At 34.9% G+C, this 17152-nt stretch overlaps 1 protein-coding gene across 1 annotated transcript; it reads right to left on the bottom strand.

Annotated features, from left to right (window-relative positions):
- Nucleotides 1–1002: 1002 nt before the first annotated feature.
- Nucleotides 1003–16001, bottom strand: LOC129945405 (probable cytochrome P450 4s3). The gene is given in 7 exon segments (XM_056055142.1): nucleotides 1003–1326; nucleotides 1393–1783; nucleotides 1844–1971; nucleotides 2041–2231; nucleotides 2300–2412; nucleotides 2414–2759; nucleotides 15762–16001. Coding segments are annotated over 7 exon segments (1476 nt in total). The 5' UTR covers nucleotides 15914–16001; the 3' UTR covers nucleotides 1003–1171.
- Between the last annotated feature and the right edge of the window lie 1151 nt (nucleotides 16002–17152).

The raw sequence follows: 17152 nt of genomic DNA, 5'->3' as shown, positions 1-17152 counted from the left end.
CGTTCCAACAAGTATTTGTAGCTGTTTCCGTTCATTGTTATAGAAAGAAACTCCAATTCGATTTTGTCATATTATGTGATAACTCCCCACACCATAACACCTGATGTACGGCTGTGATGTCTTCCCAAAATTAGTTCCTCTTTTCTTAAATCATGGAAATAAAAGTTGTAACCATCGGGGCCGTCAAGGCTAAACTTTTTTTCATCCGAAAAGACGACGCGTTTCCATTGACTGCTCCAAGAGACATGTTCTGTTGCAAAGTTCATTCGCAGCTCCTTGTGTACTTGATTTAGAACAGGTTTCTTTTTGAGTTTTCTTCTCTGGATAGTACCATCTTTTCTTATTATCATTCGGACTGTCGAAATACTGGCTGATACTCCGCTTTTGGGCCTTATTTTAGTAGCTGATTGAGTAGAATTTGAAGCAATACGTAAAATTAACCGTTTTTCTCGGGATGTTGTTGCTTGGGCTGTGCGTCCTTTTTGGTTTTTTTCCATAGTTTTGAGGATCAGCAAGATAGTTGTTTACAACTGTCTTACTTCTGTTCAGCTTCCATGCTATTTCTCGGCTTGAGAGTCCCATTTCCTTGAAAGCATCGATTTGTCCTCTTTCTGCTACTGTCAACGTCTTTCCGGTACCCATTTGTAGTTGAAATTTAATAAAAATAGTTATTTGTAAAACGTTCTTAAATATTGTAACCCAAATTTTAAAAAAAATTGCTGATCTGAACTTCTACAACGAAATATTCGCAATGGCCTCATCCTAGTGACTCACTTTTTTATATCCTTTTTAGGTAGCTCATTCATTAATGTAGGGAAATTCCAACGGTCTTTTCTAATTAACCCTATAATTGCATCACTTTGTTTTAAGAAAATATGTACCTACTCTCATGTAGTAAAATTTTCCGGGTTAAACAAATTCCAACAGATATCGGACCGAAAATCGGTTGAAAAATATGTGGCCTCATCCTAGTGATTGGCAGTGTATATGTGTGTATCTATGTACGTTTTTGTTTTATTTTATTGTTCTTCAACCGCTTAAAAATAACAATAATACACTATACGTACATATACCTATAAAACTAGTTTAGCACTGAAGTTTTTATTTTAAACAGAATTTTGAATGTAACTTATTTATTCCCAATTAAGTCTTGAAACTTCCATCAATTCATTTAACGTTTTCTTAGTCTCACTTGAATGCCATTTCCGCTTTTGAGAACTAATTCCGCCAATGGCAGAGGAACAAAGCCTTCTACCGGCAATAATTCATATTCTCTTAAAATATTTGACAAGGTGCACTTTAATTCCAGCATGGCAAATTTTTGTCCTAAAATGTATAGAAATCAAAATAATTTACATATTAAAACGAACAGAAAAATGAATCATAATTTACCAATGCAGTTCCTGGGACCAGCACTAAATGCAATAAACGCATACGGATGTAATTGATTTTCTTCATCTAAAAATCGTTCTGGACTAAATAGGTCCGGTTCAGGGAAATATTTCTCATTCCTATGCACTGCGTAAGCTAAAAGGGATACTGCAGAACCCTTGGGCATGTGAAGATTTCGAATTTTGACATCTTCTGTCATCAATCGGCTGTAAAACGGCACTGAAGGATATAACCGAAGAGTTTCTTTGATCACAGCTTCAAGATATTTCATGGTATCTTTTTCTTTGCCTTCCAAAGCTACAGCTTCTTCGAAGGCCTTTTGTTGAGCAGCCTTATTTTGAGAAAGTAAGTATATGGCAAAGGCTAATGCTGAACTTGTGGTATCATGACCCTGTAAAATGTGTGTTGAGCTATTCATAGCATTATGTTTCTTGACAACCAAATTTCTTACCTCAAACATAAATGTATCAACTTCTTCGCGTATATCAACATCTGACAAATCAGCTCCTTCCGCTTGAGCCAATAGAAGAATATCCAAAAATGCTAATCGTTTTTTTACACCGCTTTCATCGATAGTGTCTAAAAATGTAAGGAAGTTCTTAAGAAATAACCGAAAGGGACATGAAATTTTCAAAATAAGTCTCTTACTTGCGGCGTCAGCCAAGGTCTGGATGTTTGAAGTTTTAAGGGACGATCTTCGCATTGCAATGACTCTGTTTGTTTCTCCATGCAGAATATCCAAGGCATGATTCCGTTCTTTGAAATCTTCCGTGAATCTAAAGAGAAATGCTATCCTTTTCCATGGTGAAAATGACTGCCTATGAGATATCCGACACATGCTAAGAAAAAACGTGACAGTTAGCAACTAATATTTAACTCTTTTTTAAATTAAAATCATCGTTCCCACTTTTGGACAGCAGTCACATATTCCGATGTACTCTGCAGCTGAGCATTTTTCTTAATACCCATTGCAGTTTCGCAGATTATGTCCAGAGCAAGAAGAGTTATATAATGATATACATATATCAAAAGCTTCACCGTTAGCTTTTTCTTTAAGTTTTTCAATAAGTATATTGCAGTTGTCTTCCATAGGTTGTTTAAATTCAGCCAACATCTTAAAATGAAAAGCTGGTGTTAACATTTTCCTCCTGCTATGCCATAATTCGCCGCTACTCAAGAGTAACCCTTTTCCCAACCATGGTTCTATGGTCTTATAGTTTCTCGATTTGTGCAGGCTATGGTTGCTACCCAAAATGAGTTTAATATCCTCGGGGTCCGTTAGGAAAACAGTAAAATCAAGACCAAACCATATTCCAAAAGTGGCACCGTATCGAGTGCGTAGATTTCTTAGCCAGTATAGAAGTTCTATTTTGTATTAAGAAAAAAGTGAAACACTCATTAATTAAGTAAAATATAAACAATAATACATTTCTGTGTTACAATGAATTCAAAACATCTTGTGTAACATAATTCAAAGCCATGAGAGTTTATGAAGGTTTACTATTAACTTCGAAACGCTTGCAACAATTTTCTGAAAGGTGCTAAATACAAAGAAACTGTAGCTCCGGTTTTATTCCGAATTATAAAATCAAAAATCTGGTGTTTCATTATTTCATATTTCTAAATAAGAATATTTTTGTTCCGTAGAAAATATCTACGGATCATTGACTAATTTATGATGGTTATTTTACTAATACTGCCCTCATTCAAGTATTTAAAAATAATAACTCGTCTAATTAGTACATCTTTGGCGTAATGTAATTTAATTCAAAAATAGAATTTTGGGTTTTTGATTTGGTATAGGTATGGGATATTTTTCGTTTCTTTCGATTTATATTATCAACTTGATTCTAGAACAACTGTTAAATATCGTATTAATTTCGTCTTTAGGCAATAAGACAGACGAAAATGTGTTTCTTTTAACATTGACGTCTTAAGTTCATTGAACTTACGCGACCAATTTCTGACTTAAGACCTTTTTGCCTAACGCCAAAGAATTTTAAGAGTTTCCATTATATCATCTTTCCTCAAAAGTGAAGCTGCGAGCAAACCTGTCCCTCAACGATGGGCATTACAGGGCTTTGAATTTTTAAATTTAAATGAAAAGCAGTTCCGAATGATGATATCGATGTAGTGAAATAAGACACTAAGTAATTTTTGACGTACGTATGAATTATTTGAGGATCTTTTAAACTAAATCAGAAAAAAAACAACTAGCACTAAGTTGACTTCAATCACCACTAGATCACATGAAGATATCATTATTAAGACTTTTTGCAATCAAACTGTCATCAAAATAACATTTTTAAATTTGAAGAATGGCTTACGAAGTAGGCCGTGAGGTAAAATTAAAAATAAGAGGTCGAACGACGAATACAAAACTAGATTTATTATCTTTTGAAAGTGAATTAGAATTCTCGATTTTCAGAAATACTGCGCTGCGACTGGCTAAAAATAATGTAAATATACTTTTGGTAAGTTGTTGTTAATCTTTTAAAGAAATCATAGTTTCACAACTGGTATTTTACTTTCAGTTGAAAACAAAAAATGTCCATTGGAAGAAAAAATCCACGAAATGGTTCTTGATGAAAGTTTGGATTTGGATGATTCAATCAAATATTTATTGGATGATCCCGTAAACCAGTAAGAGAAGAAATCGAAGGAATGTAAGGAAATTAGAGTATCTTGGATTAAGTATGCATACCAACAAAACTAGAAAAAATGTCAACAAGAAGATGAGATCTATACATTTTTGACATACATACAAATATAGTAAAGGCTATTTAAGACTCAAAAGCTTCTAAACAAAACGCCTACCCATAAATGCACATTTAACTGCTCGAATATTAACGAGGACTAACGATTGAGATTATAAAAAACATATTGGGCTTTGAGTTTTGTTCATTAACAAAATTTTGTTCTTCTAGATATTGAATGCCTTTCACCAATATACTGACGACCAAGACACCAAAATTTCCAAAGAGTGTGCCAAATATCCAATCGATGTATGATTAGCGCGTTTTTAATAGGGGACGAGTTCGGTGGCAACTTTACCTCAGAAGTCAAAAGAGGAGAAAAACGCCAGCCAACAAAACAAGCCAACAAATAGTTGAGAACATTAAAAAACATACATATTAGACCAAGAGCCGACAGCAAATTTTGGGAGTGGAGTGATAATCCCTTAAATGGATACATATATGTATAAACAAAAGCGGATGGTGCCCTGATGTCAAAAAAGTGTGTCCAAGACGTTTTGCTTTCAGCCTTCCCTTAGCCAAACGCATTTTAACACTTTTTAACAGATTTTTCAATCTAAATCCTTTAATAACTTTGTTCCTAATAACCATAACCAAAACAGTCATATACCAAAATATAAGAAGATTTGCAATACGTTTTCTTTCCAGTCTTATGCTTGCCAGAAAAAAATATATAAAATGCAATTTTATGTGCGTCAGTAAATCTGGATATTTTTTAAGCCCTTTTGAACATTTTGAACTTCTGGCAGAAAACTCGCAGGGCATGTTTTGTGGTATTTTAAAACATCGTATTTATAACTACTTACTAATTTTTTTTAAACTTAATCGTTTTCAAGTAAAATAGCCTTACAAACAACATCTTCCAAAGTAGATTTTCGTCGGAATATAAGATTTTTTTTTAAATATTTCTTAACACGATCACATAAGATGCAATTATTAGTTAAAGCCTCTGTTATAGTGTCTGGTTCTATAGAGTTGTTTTCAGAGGTTTGAAAGTAGGATTCTAATGAAACGTGGCTGTCAAATGATGCAAACAATAAGTATCTATATAGTTGCTTTTGAAAATACCAAAAGGAAATGACCGGCTGTACAATCGAAACATCATTTTGTATATGTACCATAATTTTTGGTCACTAAATTTCACTTTAGAATTTTAAAAACTTTGCTGGAAAGTGTTCTGGTTCGAATCTCAAACAAATATTTCACCTATTTTGTACCGCTGGTCATAGTGAAAAATTTTAAGACTTACGTGATTTGGAGATGGTTTGATTTGAAGATACCAAATTCTTTGGAATAGCGGTAAATTGTTTGTAGCAACTACTATGATAACCACTTTCACTATCTATTTCAGTTGGAAAGTTTACATTGGCAAATTTATATTTAAGAGCTTTTCGTAAACTTAGAATAGTATGGAATTTTTGTAAGGTAGTTTCACTAAACAAGTTAATTTTTCCACATTAATTTGGGCTATCATTTTTAGAATCAGGAGAATTTTTCTGATTTCTTGATGTATCATTCATGTAGTTATTTTTTCGACCCAAAAAGTTAATGTTAGCGCATTTTAGTGGCCGTCTGACAAGGGGAAGGCTGAAAGCAAAACGTCTTGGACACACTTTTTTGAAATCAGGGCACCATCCCCTTTTGTTTATATATCGATTTAAGTGGTTATCACCTGTGTTGACGCTAAAAAAAGAAAAATAAAAAAGGGTGCAAAAAAGGGGCCCGACACAAAAAAAGGAGCCAACATACGAAAATTGGACACCATAGAAAAAAAGTACAAACAGCAAAACTGTATTCAGGAGTAAAACAAAAATGTATTCAAAAACTTAAAAAAACAATTTTATTTCAATAACATTAAAATAAAAACTTAAATTCATTTAAAAAAACAAAACAGTAGCAACAAGTCAGTTGCCCTAGACCCGTGTACTGGGCACTGAGTGCCCAGTACAATTTTCAAATCAAGAAAAAACTTATAAGTTGCTCTGTTACACGCTTAAAGAGATTTTTCCTACAAGCATACAGTGTCCAAGTACACGAAAATGGACCATTTGAATTGATTTTGTTGGTATTTGGGGCAGGTCATGTTTGCAAAGTAAAAGAGCCGATATCGTGTATGTGGGCACTCAGTGCCCATATGAGTTTGGAGTGCATTATTATATTAGATTAGATGAGAATTATTCTTTTTCAACGGTTTTTTATGTTTTGACAGCGGTATTTTCATCAAGTTTGCTTTGATTTTTATTGTTTATTATAGATTTAGGTAGGCTGCAAATAAATCAGTCAGTTAGTTGCTGCTATAGTAAGAAATCGTCACAATTGTTTTACGTTTTTTTTTCATAAAATAAAGTGATTTTTTTAGATATCTAATAAATTATTCTAATGTAAGTAAAAAAGCTTGTGCAAAGTGAATTTGTTATTGATGGAATATTTTTAGAATATGGATGATATGAGTCGCATACTATTCCTGCTAAATGCATCATCAAGTCGGGATTTGACTGATGCAGAGCAGGAATTTTTTGACGAAAATTATGGTCGAGTTATGGATGAAGAAGTTGATGAAGGAGAAAGAGTTCATGAAAATAACTCTGAAGACGACGACAGTGATGATGGTGCAGATTTCTCGGATGCTGATGATCCGAACTACGAGCCAAACGAAGCTTTGCTTGACTTACGCGTCCAGCAGGTTGGGTTTGATATGGAGGAAGAAGCTGAAGTGGAACTGCAACGACAGCAAGGAACTCGCCGTGAGGAGGAGGTTGAAAGTGAGCCTGCTAACCCCAATCGAGGAATGCGATATACGGCCCGAAATATGAAATTTAATGACATTTGGTGGTCAATGCCAGATGAAATAGAAAAAAGAAGAGCAAATCGAGATCGCAATGAACGCTTGATTCATGGGGGTGGTACATGTTCGAAGACATTTTCTTCTAAAGCTGATTGTTTCAAGTCATTTGTGACTCCAGCCATTGTGGAAAACATAGTCTTGGAAACAAATAGAAAAGCAAAAAGAGTGTATGAAGAAAATCGATTATCAAACGAACCTAAGGTAATGCGTCGGTGGTATGATACAACTGAAGATGAGATCTTTGCCTACATTGCCATACTGCTGTACGCTGGAGCTGAAAAAGCTTATGGTGTAGAGGCAAAGGATCTTTTCCATGAGAGTAATATGGCCGTTTACCGTGCAGTTATGTCCTTAGAGAGGTTTGAGCAAATAAGCAGATTCATTCGATTCGATGACGGAAGATCCCGAACTTTTCGACTCCAAAGTGATAAGCTAGCTGCGTTTAGGCATGTGTGGAATTTGTTTCAAAGTAACCTCATTAGTTGTTATCAACCTTCGAAAGAGCTTACCATCGATGAACAACTCGTTGGCACAAGGGGAAGATGCCCATTCAAAATGTACATGCCCAATAAGCCTGGGAAATATGGAGTAAAAATATTTTGGATTGTGGATGCTAAAACCAACTACCCTCTCCAAGGAGAAATATATGTTGGCCAACAACCCGGTGAAAATCGATCTGAGGGAATATCTCATCAACTCGTGATGCGACTAGCGGAAAAGTATCTGGACAAGGGTTATAACATAACGACGGATAATTATTTCACCTCTGTACCATTAGCCTTGAACTTAATGACAAGAAAAACAACAACAGTCGGCACAATAAAAAGCAATAAGCCGCAACTACCTAAGGTCTTTACACCAGCCGATAAGGATTTCAAAAGGACCAGGGACAAATTTTCTTCAATTTTTTGTTACTCTCAGTGCATTCAATTATGTAGTTATGCAAGCAACACAAAAAAAAATGTACTTATGCTTTCTACAACTCATCATGAGGACAAAATAGATGAAGCAACACAAAAACCAGAAGTCATCATAGATTACAACTCAACAAAGGGCGGGGTTGATACTTTGGACCGAATGGTGACCGTATACACCTGTAAGCGAAAAACTAACCGTTGGCCGGTAACGGTATTCTATAATCTGTTGGACTGTGCTGGTGTTGCTGCTTACAGGTTGTTTGACATTTGTCAACCCACATGGTATGTAAGCAAGAAAAGATCCGATAAGAGAAAAAGGTTTTTGAAAGAACTAGCCTTAGAGCTTGCGGACAAGCATTTACAAAATCGAATCGCCAAAACAACGCTTCAAACAAAAGTGAAGACAGCCATGAAACTCATAGGTTACGAGATTCAAACAGTAACTATGTTACCCACATCCAGACCAAATACTCTAAAACAACGCTGCGAAGTTTGTAAAGTTATAAAAAAAGATAACAAGACTACAGCAGTTTGCGATTTATGCTATACAGCTACATGCACAAAGCACTATGTAAGAGTGTGCGAAAAATGCTATGTGGCTAAAGATGGCCATGGTGACGAAGATGAAGATGGTGGCACTTTTCTACCTTCGACCTCTGCGGGACAATCAGAAAAACGGCGAAGAACACACAGTCCAACTTAATTATACAAATTTCAATTACACACATTATTATTATTCTTATTCATTATTCTGTTCATTTGTAACATATGTTTATCACATTTATCAATTAAATTTATCAAAACAACTTGTAAAATATTAATTATCATGCTTATTCATTCCATTTGTATTATATATTTCAATTCATTTTTCAATAAACTATCAATTAATTAGTTTTTTTTTTAAATTAAAATCGGCTTTTCAGCACAACTGTCTCACATTTTGTATGAAAATTACACTTGGGCACACAGTCCCCAAGTGCACGATAAGTAGAAATTTTATAGTACACGGGTCTAGGGTAACAGCAAATACACAAATGAATTAATGGAAGTTAAGTCTTTCATTTTTTAATATTGTTTTTCTGTATAAATAAAATAAAATAAATAAATTGGGTGGCGCAACCCAATTTTCCAACTTTTTTTTTCTTTTCAATTAAATTAAGAGCTGACATCATCGAATTGCACGTTTTCACATTCAGTCTTTTCGTCGACTTATTTTTAATAAGTGTCAGCTTCGAAAAAACTCTTTCGGCAGAGGCACTGCTATGGGGCAGAGTAAAAATGTTTGTAACAAAGTTGCATACATTTGAAAACATAAATTTATCTAAATTATTTTTACATTTCCCTATTACATATGACAATTCTTCAATATCATTGATTTGAAATGTGCTTTGAAAAACCTTATCCTCGGATTTTATCTCAAGGAGTTTGTATTCCTCAATGACAACATTCAGTGGATAGTTATTTGTTCGATATACATATATAAAGACAGCCTTACACTGACGGTTCAAAGACCGATCACGGAGTTGGAAGTGGTATCTTTTCAGAACAACTGAATCTCAGTCTATCCTATAGACTTACCAATCAATGTAGTGTATTCCAGGCAGAAGTAATGGCGATTAAAGAAGCACTATCCTGGCTCAAAGAAAACGTTATATCTTGTAAGGATATACGAATCTTCTCGGACAGCCAAGCCGCTCTTAAATCTCTCGCGTCTGTCTCCACAAACTCTCGAACAGTCCACGATTGTCAATCATCTCTGAAGGAGATGACGGAGCAGTTTAACATTCACCTCATTTGGGTGCCGGGCCACAGAGACATTCCGGGAAATTGCAAAGCCGATGAGCTCGCCAAAAACGGAACACTTCTGCCTTATGTTAGACAAAAACATAACATAGGAACACCACTTGCTACATGCAAATATCTTGTCAAGCAATATGCTTTAGAAACAACAAATACTAGATGGTCACAAAGTACCACCTGCCTGGCAACCAAGCAAATATGGCCAAGTATTGACTTAAAACGGTCAAAAGGCTTGATATCACTAAGCAGACAAAGTATAAGCTCTACAATTGGAGTAATAACGGGACACTGCCTCATAGGTAGACATGCTCTGAGGCTAGGGGTCTACACAAATGACTTCTGTAGAAGCTGCATGGACGAGGAGGAAGAGGAAACAGTCCAACACCTTCTATGTACATGTCCAGCACTCTCCATTAGAAGGAATTACTTTCTCGGTAATCCCTTCTTCGATAATACCAGTGAACTGGCAAATATTGACACAAAACGTCTCTCTAACTTTATGAAAAGTACAAAATGGTTTGTTTAAATTCATTACTCTCCCATGAGTAACCTCATTAGTGGTATCACAATGGACCCTTGAGGTCTACGTGTGTCAATGATATCTGGACAGCCACTCTAACCTAACCTAACCTATAAAGACAGCCTTCAGTACAACTTTTCGGAGTATAAACCGACAGAGTTCAGTTCAAGTTCAGTATGATTTACTTAAAGAGTGGATAAGATAAAAAATATTTCAATTTATCCTTGAAAATTATTTTATTACTAGTAAAACCGTAAAAAGGGCCAATTGGGCAATTTCTAAAAAAGTCAGGGCCACGGGGATCGAACACAAAAAAGGGGCCAAATGGCCCCTTTAGGGGACAAACGGCAACGCTGGTTATTAGTTCGACCCCAAAATCGAAAAAATACCATTTTCGAACGCCCACCCCCGCCCCCGGCTGAAAAAAAAACCTGCCAGACTGTTGAATTTGCCATAATGTTGCGTATATCTACACATACATGTATGTATATATATATTGGTTATCACTTCGCTCCCAAAATTTGCTGGTGACTCTTAGACTATATCGAAAGGTTTTCGCCGATGAAAAGTCATTAGATATTGTCATAAAAATAGTCAAAGATAATTTTAAGATGATAATCTTTCAATAAGGAAAATGTACCGAATAATGTTAAAAATTATTTTGTATACATATGTTTTTTTTCTTAGTGCATATCGTTGCTTGTCAACTTTTTCTTACTTAAATTGAAGACATGAATATGGATTCTATCTGCAGGATGACAATTAGAGTCGTTTTGGTGATATCAATTAGCAGATTTGAATTGACTTTGAACTTCTTTGTTGGTAACCGTGGAGAAACAGAAATGATTCAATCACCTACAGTGTATCAACGTAAAACTCGTACAATACCCCTAAGTTTTGTTATTTTTCTTTAGTAATAACTTATTTTGTTTCTTATTAAGTCTAATTGCAATCGTTTTTATTTATTCTCAAAATATTTTAATTAAAATGAAAGCAACAAAAAGTAACACTGTTTAAATGTAACTTTTATCAAAAACAGTTGAGATTTGACATCAAATTTAACGCGTACAACATGCATTCGGTAAGAAAAACGGAGAGAAAATGAAGCGAATCAATAATTTAATACTTAATTGGAAGACTATTGTTGTTTAACCCGTTTGGCAAAGATCTTACCAATTTTCCGTAATACGATTTAGGCATTTTTTTTCTACTCCCGCAGCACCTCTTTAAGGTTATTTCTATTGAAAATATGGTGCGATATTACTCGGTCTTCCAAATAAATTTTAAAATGTTTGTCTTTGAAGGCTTCATAAGGCTTACGCAAAATATTAACTTGGCCATCTGAGCCAAAAAGCCAATCATCGGTGAAAATCTTTGTCACGGTTCACGGTTTTTCCTGGCTACACGTAAAATGTAGTTGTTTTTACTGTAGATAATCCGAATAATCTCTGGACACGCGTCTTGAGCCAGGTTGGGAACACTTATATGTATTTTTCTTAACTTTTGGCAAAATTCATCGGAATCATTACAAAATTTTCTGGTACTTATTTTGCTTTCCCGTGTAGTACCCGTGGCGTGATGGTAAGTGCGTTGAACAAACGCGTGGAGTTGGAGGAAAACGTTGTAACGCATTCTTATAATTACAATAAGATGCGTTGGCCTCGTTTCACAAACGCCTTAGCAAGAGAACTTCGTTCGAGTGACATAGCCCCACCAAACAACAGAAACCAGACAAATACAGAAATTGACCAACATTTACAACAGATGGACGAAACAATAAAACGAACGATGGAACGGACAATTCCAAAGTACAGAGAACGGGACCAAATGGACGCTTACAGAAACGCGACTATTGAAATACGTGGGCACAAGAGTGGCTTACTGACAAGACCCAAAAACTTGTACAGACGACTGACAGACCCACACGACTTGGAGGTTAGGACACTGAAGTCGTCAATAAAAATGTCAATCTGTTGATCAAGGAGAACTACAGGCTATCAATTAAAAAGTACTGGGACCGCAAGATCCGGTCAGTTTATTCGAGTGATCCTAGTATGTTCCCTAAAATCAACAAGATATTCAGGAAAAAGAACGACACTGACCTTCCGAGTCTGAAACTCCAAAGAACCGAAGAGAACAGAGACGTACTCAGAACTGCGCAAATAGATCCAGAAAAAGCCATCTTTGACAATGAATTTTACATAATTGAAGATCCGCAGGAAAAAGGGGAGGCGGTGGGAGCTGCTTTCCAGCAAGTGTACAAGGTGAATGTTAGCATTCGCCCCAACCACGACCTAGAAAGCAGACCGCTACTTAATAACTTTTACCTTCGAAATGATATGATATGGATCTGACTAAGTGGGCTGCGGACAACAAAATAATTCCGGATAAACAATTCGGGCTCAGGGCGGGTCACAATTCATGCTGCGTATAAACTCGTTTCTGATATCCAATGAAATAAATCAAAACAATAATGCACAGGTGCTGTTCTGGTTGATTTGGAAAAGGCCTTTGACACCGTATAGTTAGAGGGTCTTTACCTAAAACTGAGCAGGCTTGGTATAAGAAAGCCATTTATACTTTATGATCTGCCTAAGGGTAGAAAATTTGTTGTCAAAAGTTTCAATGTAACTTCTATCACATCATTCGCAATTAAAAATGGTCTTCAACAGGGAGCGGTGAATTCGCCGATTCTCTTCAGCGATCTGATATGTAGTCTTACAAAGGAAATTGCGTACGCCGACCGACGATCTTATTGCGTACAGAACGGCCCGAAAGGTTGAGGTTATTAGAATTCTCCTGCAGCGTGATTTCGACAAGATTCAGCGATATTGCGACGACTGGAAACTGAAAATAAATGTCCACAAGTCGGAGACAATTCTGTTCCGGACTCCGCTGGCTAGGGCCACGAGGGATACGTGCAAGAATTGGCGCAGATGGTCATCGTTGATCTTCACGGGCAGCCATTGGCGTGCAAAAGTGTAGTGAAGTACCTCGGTATCTGGTTAGATCAGTATTTAGATTTCGACAGACTTATAAATGCTGCTCTGATCAGGGCCAGAGGAGCCTTCGCTCTGACGAAACAGCTGTTTTTTAGCAGTCGGCTTGACCCCAGAGTGAAGGTAATTTGCTACATGGACCTCATACGGCCGATGATCGTTTATGGTTGTCCTGTGTGGTTCAACGTTGCCCCTTCCCAGATGGAGATGTTTCGGGTGTTCGAGCGGCAGTGTTTAAGACGCTGTACCGGCTTATATCGAACAGCCGAATCTTCTTATGTGCATTACTATTCCAACGAGGTCCTATACAACGGGGCTCGAATCAACAGAATTGACAATTTCGTGATAAAACTCGTTTGAGGTCACATTGCAAGAGCGACCAACAATTTAATTTTCGGGGCGTTCTATCCGAACGACGAGTATTTTGAAAGAGCACGCTTGAGCGGCTTCATTCCACTAGAGGCATTCCTCTTTTTAGACAGATGCGGTCTGATACAGGATAGATTAGCAGTTCCGCTAATCTATCACATCAGACGAAGAACCGTGGATAGGAGACTCCCGTACAATCGGGACGTTTTGGCACAAGGCGGAGCAGAGCTCCTTCGGTTCAGATAGGGTGAAGCTGGAGAACCAGTTCTGGTGGCTTCAATCGGCACTTGATATTGGGTAGTCGGGATGGGGTTTTAAGCCTTGGCTGGCTTACATACTTGTTTTATAGTTTTAGGGTTTAGTTTTAAGTAGAATAGGCATGGTGACACAAAAAAAGGCAAACAAAAATTTAAAAAAAACAAAAAAAAATTAAAAAAAACATGGAATATAAAAAAACATACAAAAAAGACAATAAAATATAAAACAAAAAATGTTAGATTTGCTGCTGTGGTTATTCTTGTTTTAAGCAGTTTATAGGTAGAATGGGTAGTTTAAGTTAGTTCTAAGTTTTATTTAAGGACCTAATTGTAAGTAGTTTTAAAGTAAAAATAAAAAACGATATTGATATTAGTTTTTTAAATTTTCTAATGAATACAAAAATAAATAAAATTGAATTGAAGTTAAAATAGATCTTAGGGACAAAAGGCATCAGTATTACGTATTATTGTTTAACTTAGAGTGTCCGTATGGGACCATTAAGTTAGTTGTAAGTTATGGATAATTAGGGTAGTTTTATGAATTTTTGTCTAGCTTTAAGATTGAATTAATAAAAATGAATTTAAAAAAAAAAGTACGTTGAACTGTCATGTCAGCGGTCTTGGGTTTGATCCCTGCCTGTTCCATTTAAAGTTTTTTTTTTCCACACAGGTATTGCCTCCTGCAAAGACAACACTATTCGCACACAGGAATCGTTGATAGTTGTAAGTCACCAGACCCTTATTTATTTAGTATTAATCTTTCTTTCATTTTGTTTCGCTCCTTCTTCCTTTTACCGCTTAATTATGTATTGTACGCGTTGAGTGACCGCGATATACTAAAACACAGATTTTTCGCATGGTCTTTACATTCTTTAAATGCATTATAACCAGAATTTGTACATCTACAGATGTTTAACTTTTTGTAAATTAAATAAATTGCTCGCTTTTGCTGTCACTTATAATATTGAAAATTCTTTTCCCAAAAGAACAGAACAATTTAACCAAGTTTTTTCATAGAAAAAAATAAATAAATTCTAAATCCGAAATGAAACTATAATGTTTCAAAATTTATATTTTGTTGACAGTCAAATTGTTGGAAATGTGTTGCTTTAGCGTTCGCTTACTTTTTTGTACTTTTGGCTTTTTGTGAGAGAATTTTAACCCCACCCTTTAAAATATCTCTTTTAACGAATTTTAGTGCAGAAAGTAAGCGAACGGACCTAACGAAAGCTTGAATAATAAAACTTATTTTGACTTTAATTGATAGTAAATATGGCACCATAATATTACACAAATTTGTACCTATATGAATTTAACTTTGAGGTGTTTTTTTGACTATCCTAAAAAGTCCTTGCTTATGATAGATTCTAATTAGTTTTAGTTTAGAAATACACGATTTACTGTTTAAAGTGTAAAATTGCTAAATCGTAGTTGTGATAATTTTTAATATTTTGAATATTTTGCACGAGTTTTATTTTGATACACTGTAATTTTCAATATCATCAAAAATCCACAGCTGAGACCATCAACAAGGCCTTCGAAAACGGGAGTGACAGAATGCTTTGCTACGAGGCTATCCGACGCAATCACTTGACGATAATTGTGTTTCACAAATAGTAATAATGTTTGCTGTTAAATGGAGAATATTTAAGTAATTCTATACAACTTAAAAAAGAATATAAATATTGTAGTTTTTTTTTTGTTAGCACCAAGATCAAACAAACCAATATTAATTTTATGATAAGAAGTTTGAACTGAATTAGAAGAACAACACAGTTCAAACCAGAATTTAAAAACACTATGGCTTATCATTTATGTCACATTTATCTCTTAATGAGTATTTATTTAATTTATGCCTTTTATTACAATAATTAAAACTTTTCAGTTTAAGCACATATACTTTCCTCCATTTTGTATCTGTTCTATCAGTTCCTTGGGACCCGGTCCTTTAAGTGTTTTTGAAAATTTTACAATTCGCAAAAAATTCCAAACTCGCGGCCATAACTTGAATAAATAAATGATTGCAACCGTCAATAAAATAAATAAATTAACACCCATTTTATCACGCACAAATATACTGAAACGAATTCAAATGAGATCAATCTAATATTCGAGACTGAATTATTTTAAAAACAAAGTCATCTACTCAAATAAGATCTGTACATTAAGATTACGAGGTACATTAATGCCATTACAGCCATCAATGCCTAAAACAAAGAAACTTTAACTTAGAAAAAGCTCTCTTGCTTTCAATTTTTAGATTATGGTTAAATTAGTTTTTGAACTTAAATTTGAATTTTTGTATATGAATAGGAGTTATTTGCATACTTTTGGGAGAAAACAAATAAATAAGGTAATAATAGGGTATTGTGAATTGTTTCTAAAAAATATAAATTAGTCAATTATTGATTTCAAATTTCGGAACAAAATTGTTCCACTGAAAGGCTCCATTTTCTTTGTATTCCCAACTGTCAGTTTTACTTTAAGGGGCCAATTATAGCTATCATTGGTTTTAATTCCTTTGACAGGTCGTTTACAGCTATCATTGAAAATGCCTGTTATTACCCGTGTTTTGTTGAAAAATCTATGAATAGTATAGTAGGATTTTAAACGAATAACAAAAACAATATCCGAAGTATAAATACTACCGATAAAAGTTAAAGTTTTTACGAGTCTCAAATGAGTCTTATGTGATTTCGTTCTCAAATGTTGGTACGATTGATATTGAATTCGAATCTCGATGGCTGTGTTCATTGAGTATTTGTGCATTTGGAATCATGTGTTTTCCATTGGCGAGAAAAAATCAATCTGTTACTGTTGATATTATTTAGTTTTGTTGATGAAAATGGACTAACTGGGCTTATTTTGCAAGAATAGAAAATTCAAGCTTGCTTCAATACCACATGTTAATGTAGTAGTCTACGGACAAACCTTCTTCTTGAAGTTTTTATTTTATGTCAAAGCTGCAATTGTTAAATTAACTATTTTTATAGAATCTCAGTTTCCAGATGTTTTCTTACCATTCCTTCCTAAAAATTGTCCATTTTATTAGTTTTAGTTAGTTTTTTTTTTCTGAAGTTAATTTTCATCAAACTTTTTTTATTTGTGTGTTTTTTGTATATTATTATTCTGATAAATCTTCTTTCAGTTGTACCAATTTTTAAATACAAAAATCTGGCTACTGCCGATGAGTTTTCTTGAGAATTTTCTACTATAGTGTTTATAGAATGCCAAACAAAACACGGGTATTGAAAATAATTTCCTGATTCAAATCCACCAACAAATTTTCACTGGCAG

Source organism: Eupeodes corollae, chromosome 2 (assembly GCF_945859685.1).
Source record: "Eupeodes corollae chromosome 2, idEupCoro1.1, whole genome shotgun sequence".
Classification (NCBI taxonomy): domain Eukaryota; kingdom Metazoa; phylum Arthropoda; class Insecta; order Diptera; family Syrphidae; genus Eupeodes; species Eupeodes corollae.
The sequence above is the reverse complement of the archived record's forward strand: the minus strand, read 5'-3'. Positions and strand labels throughout refer to the sequence as shown.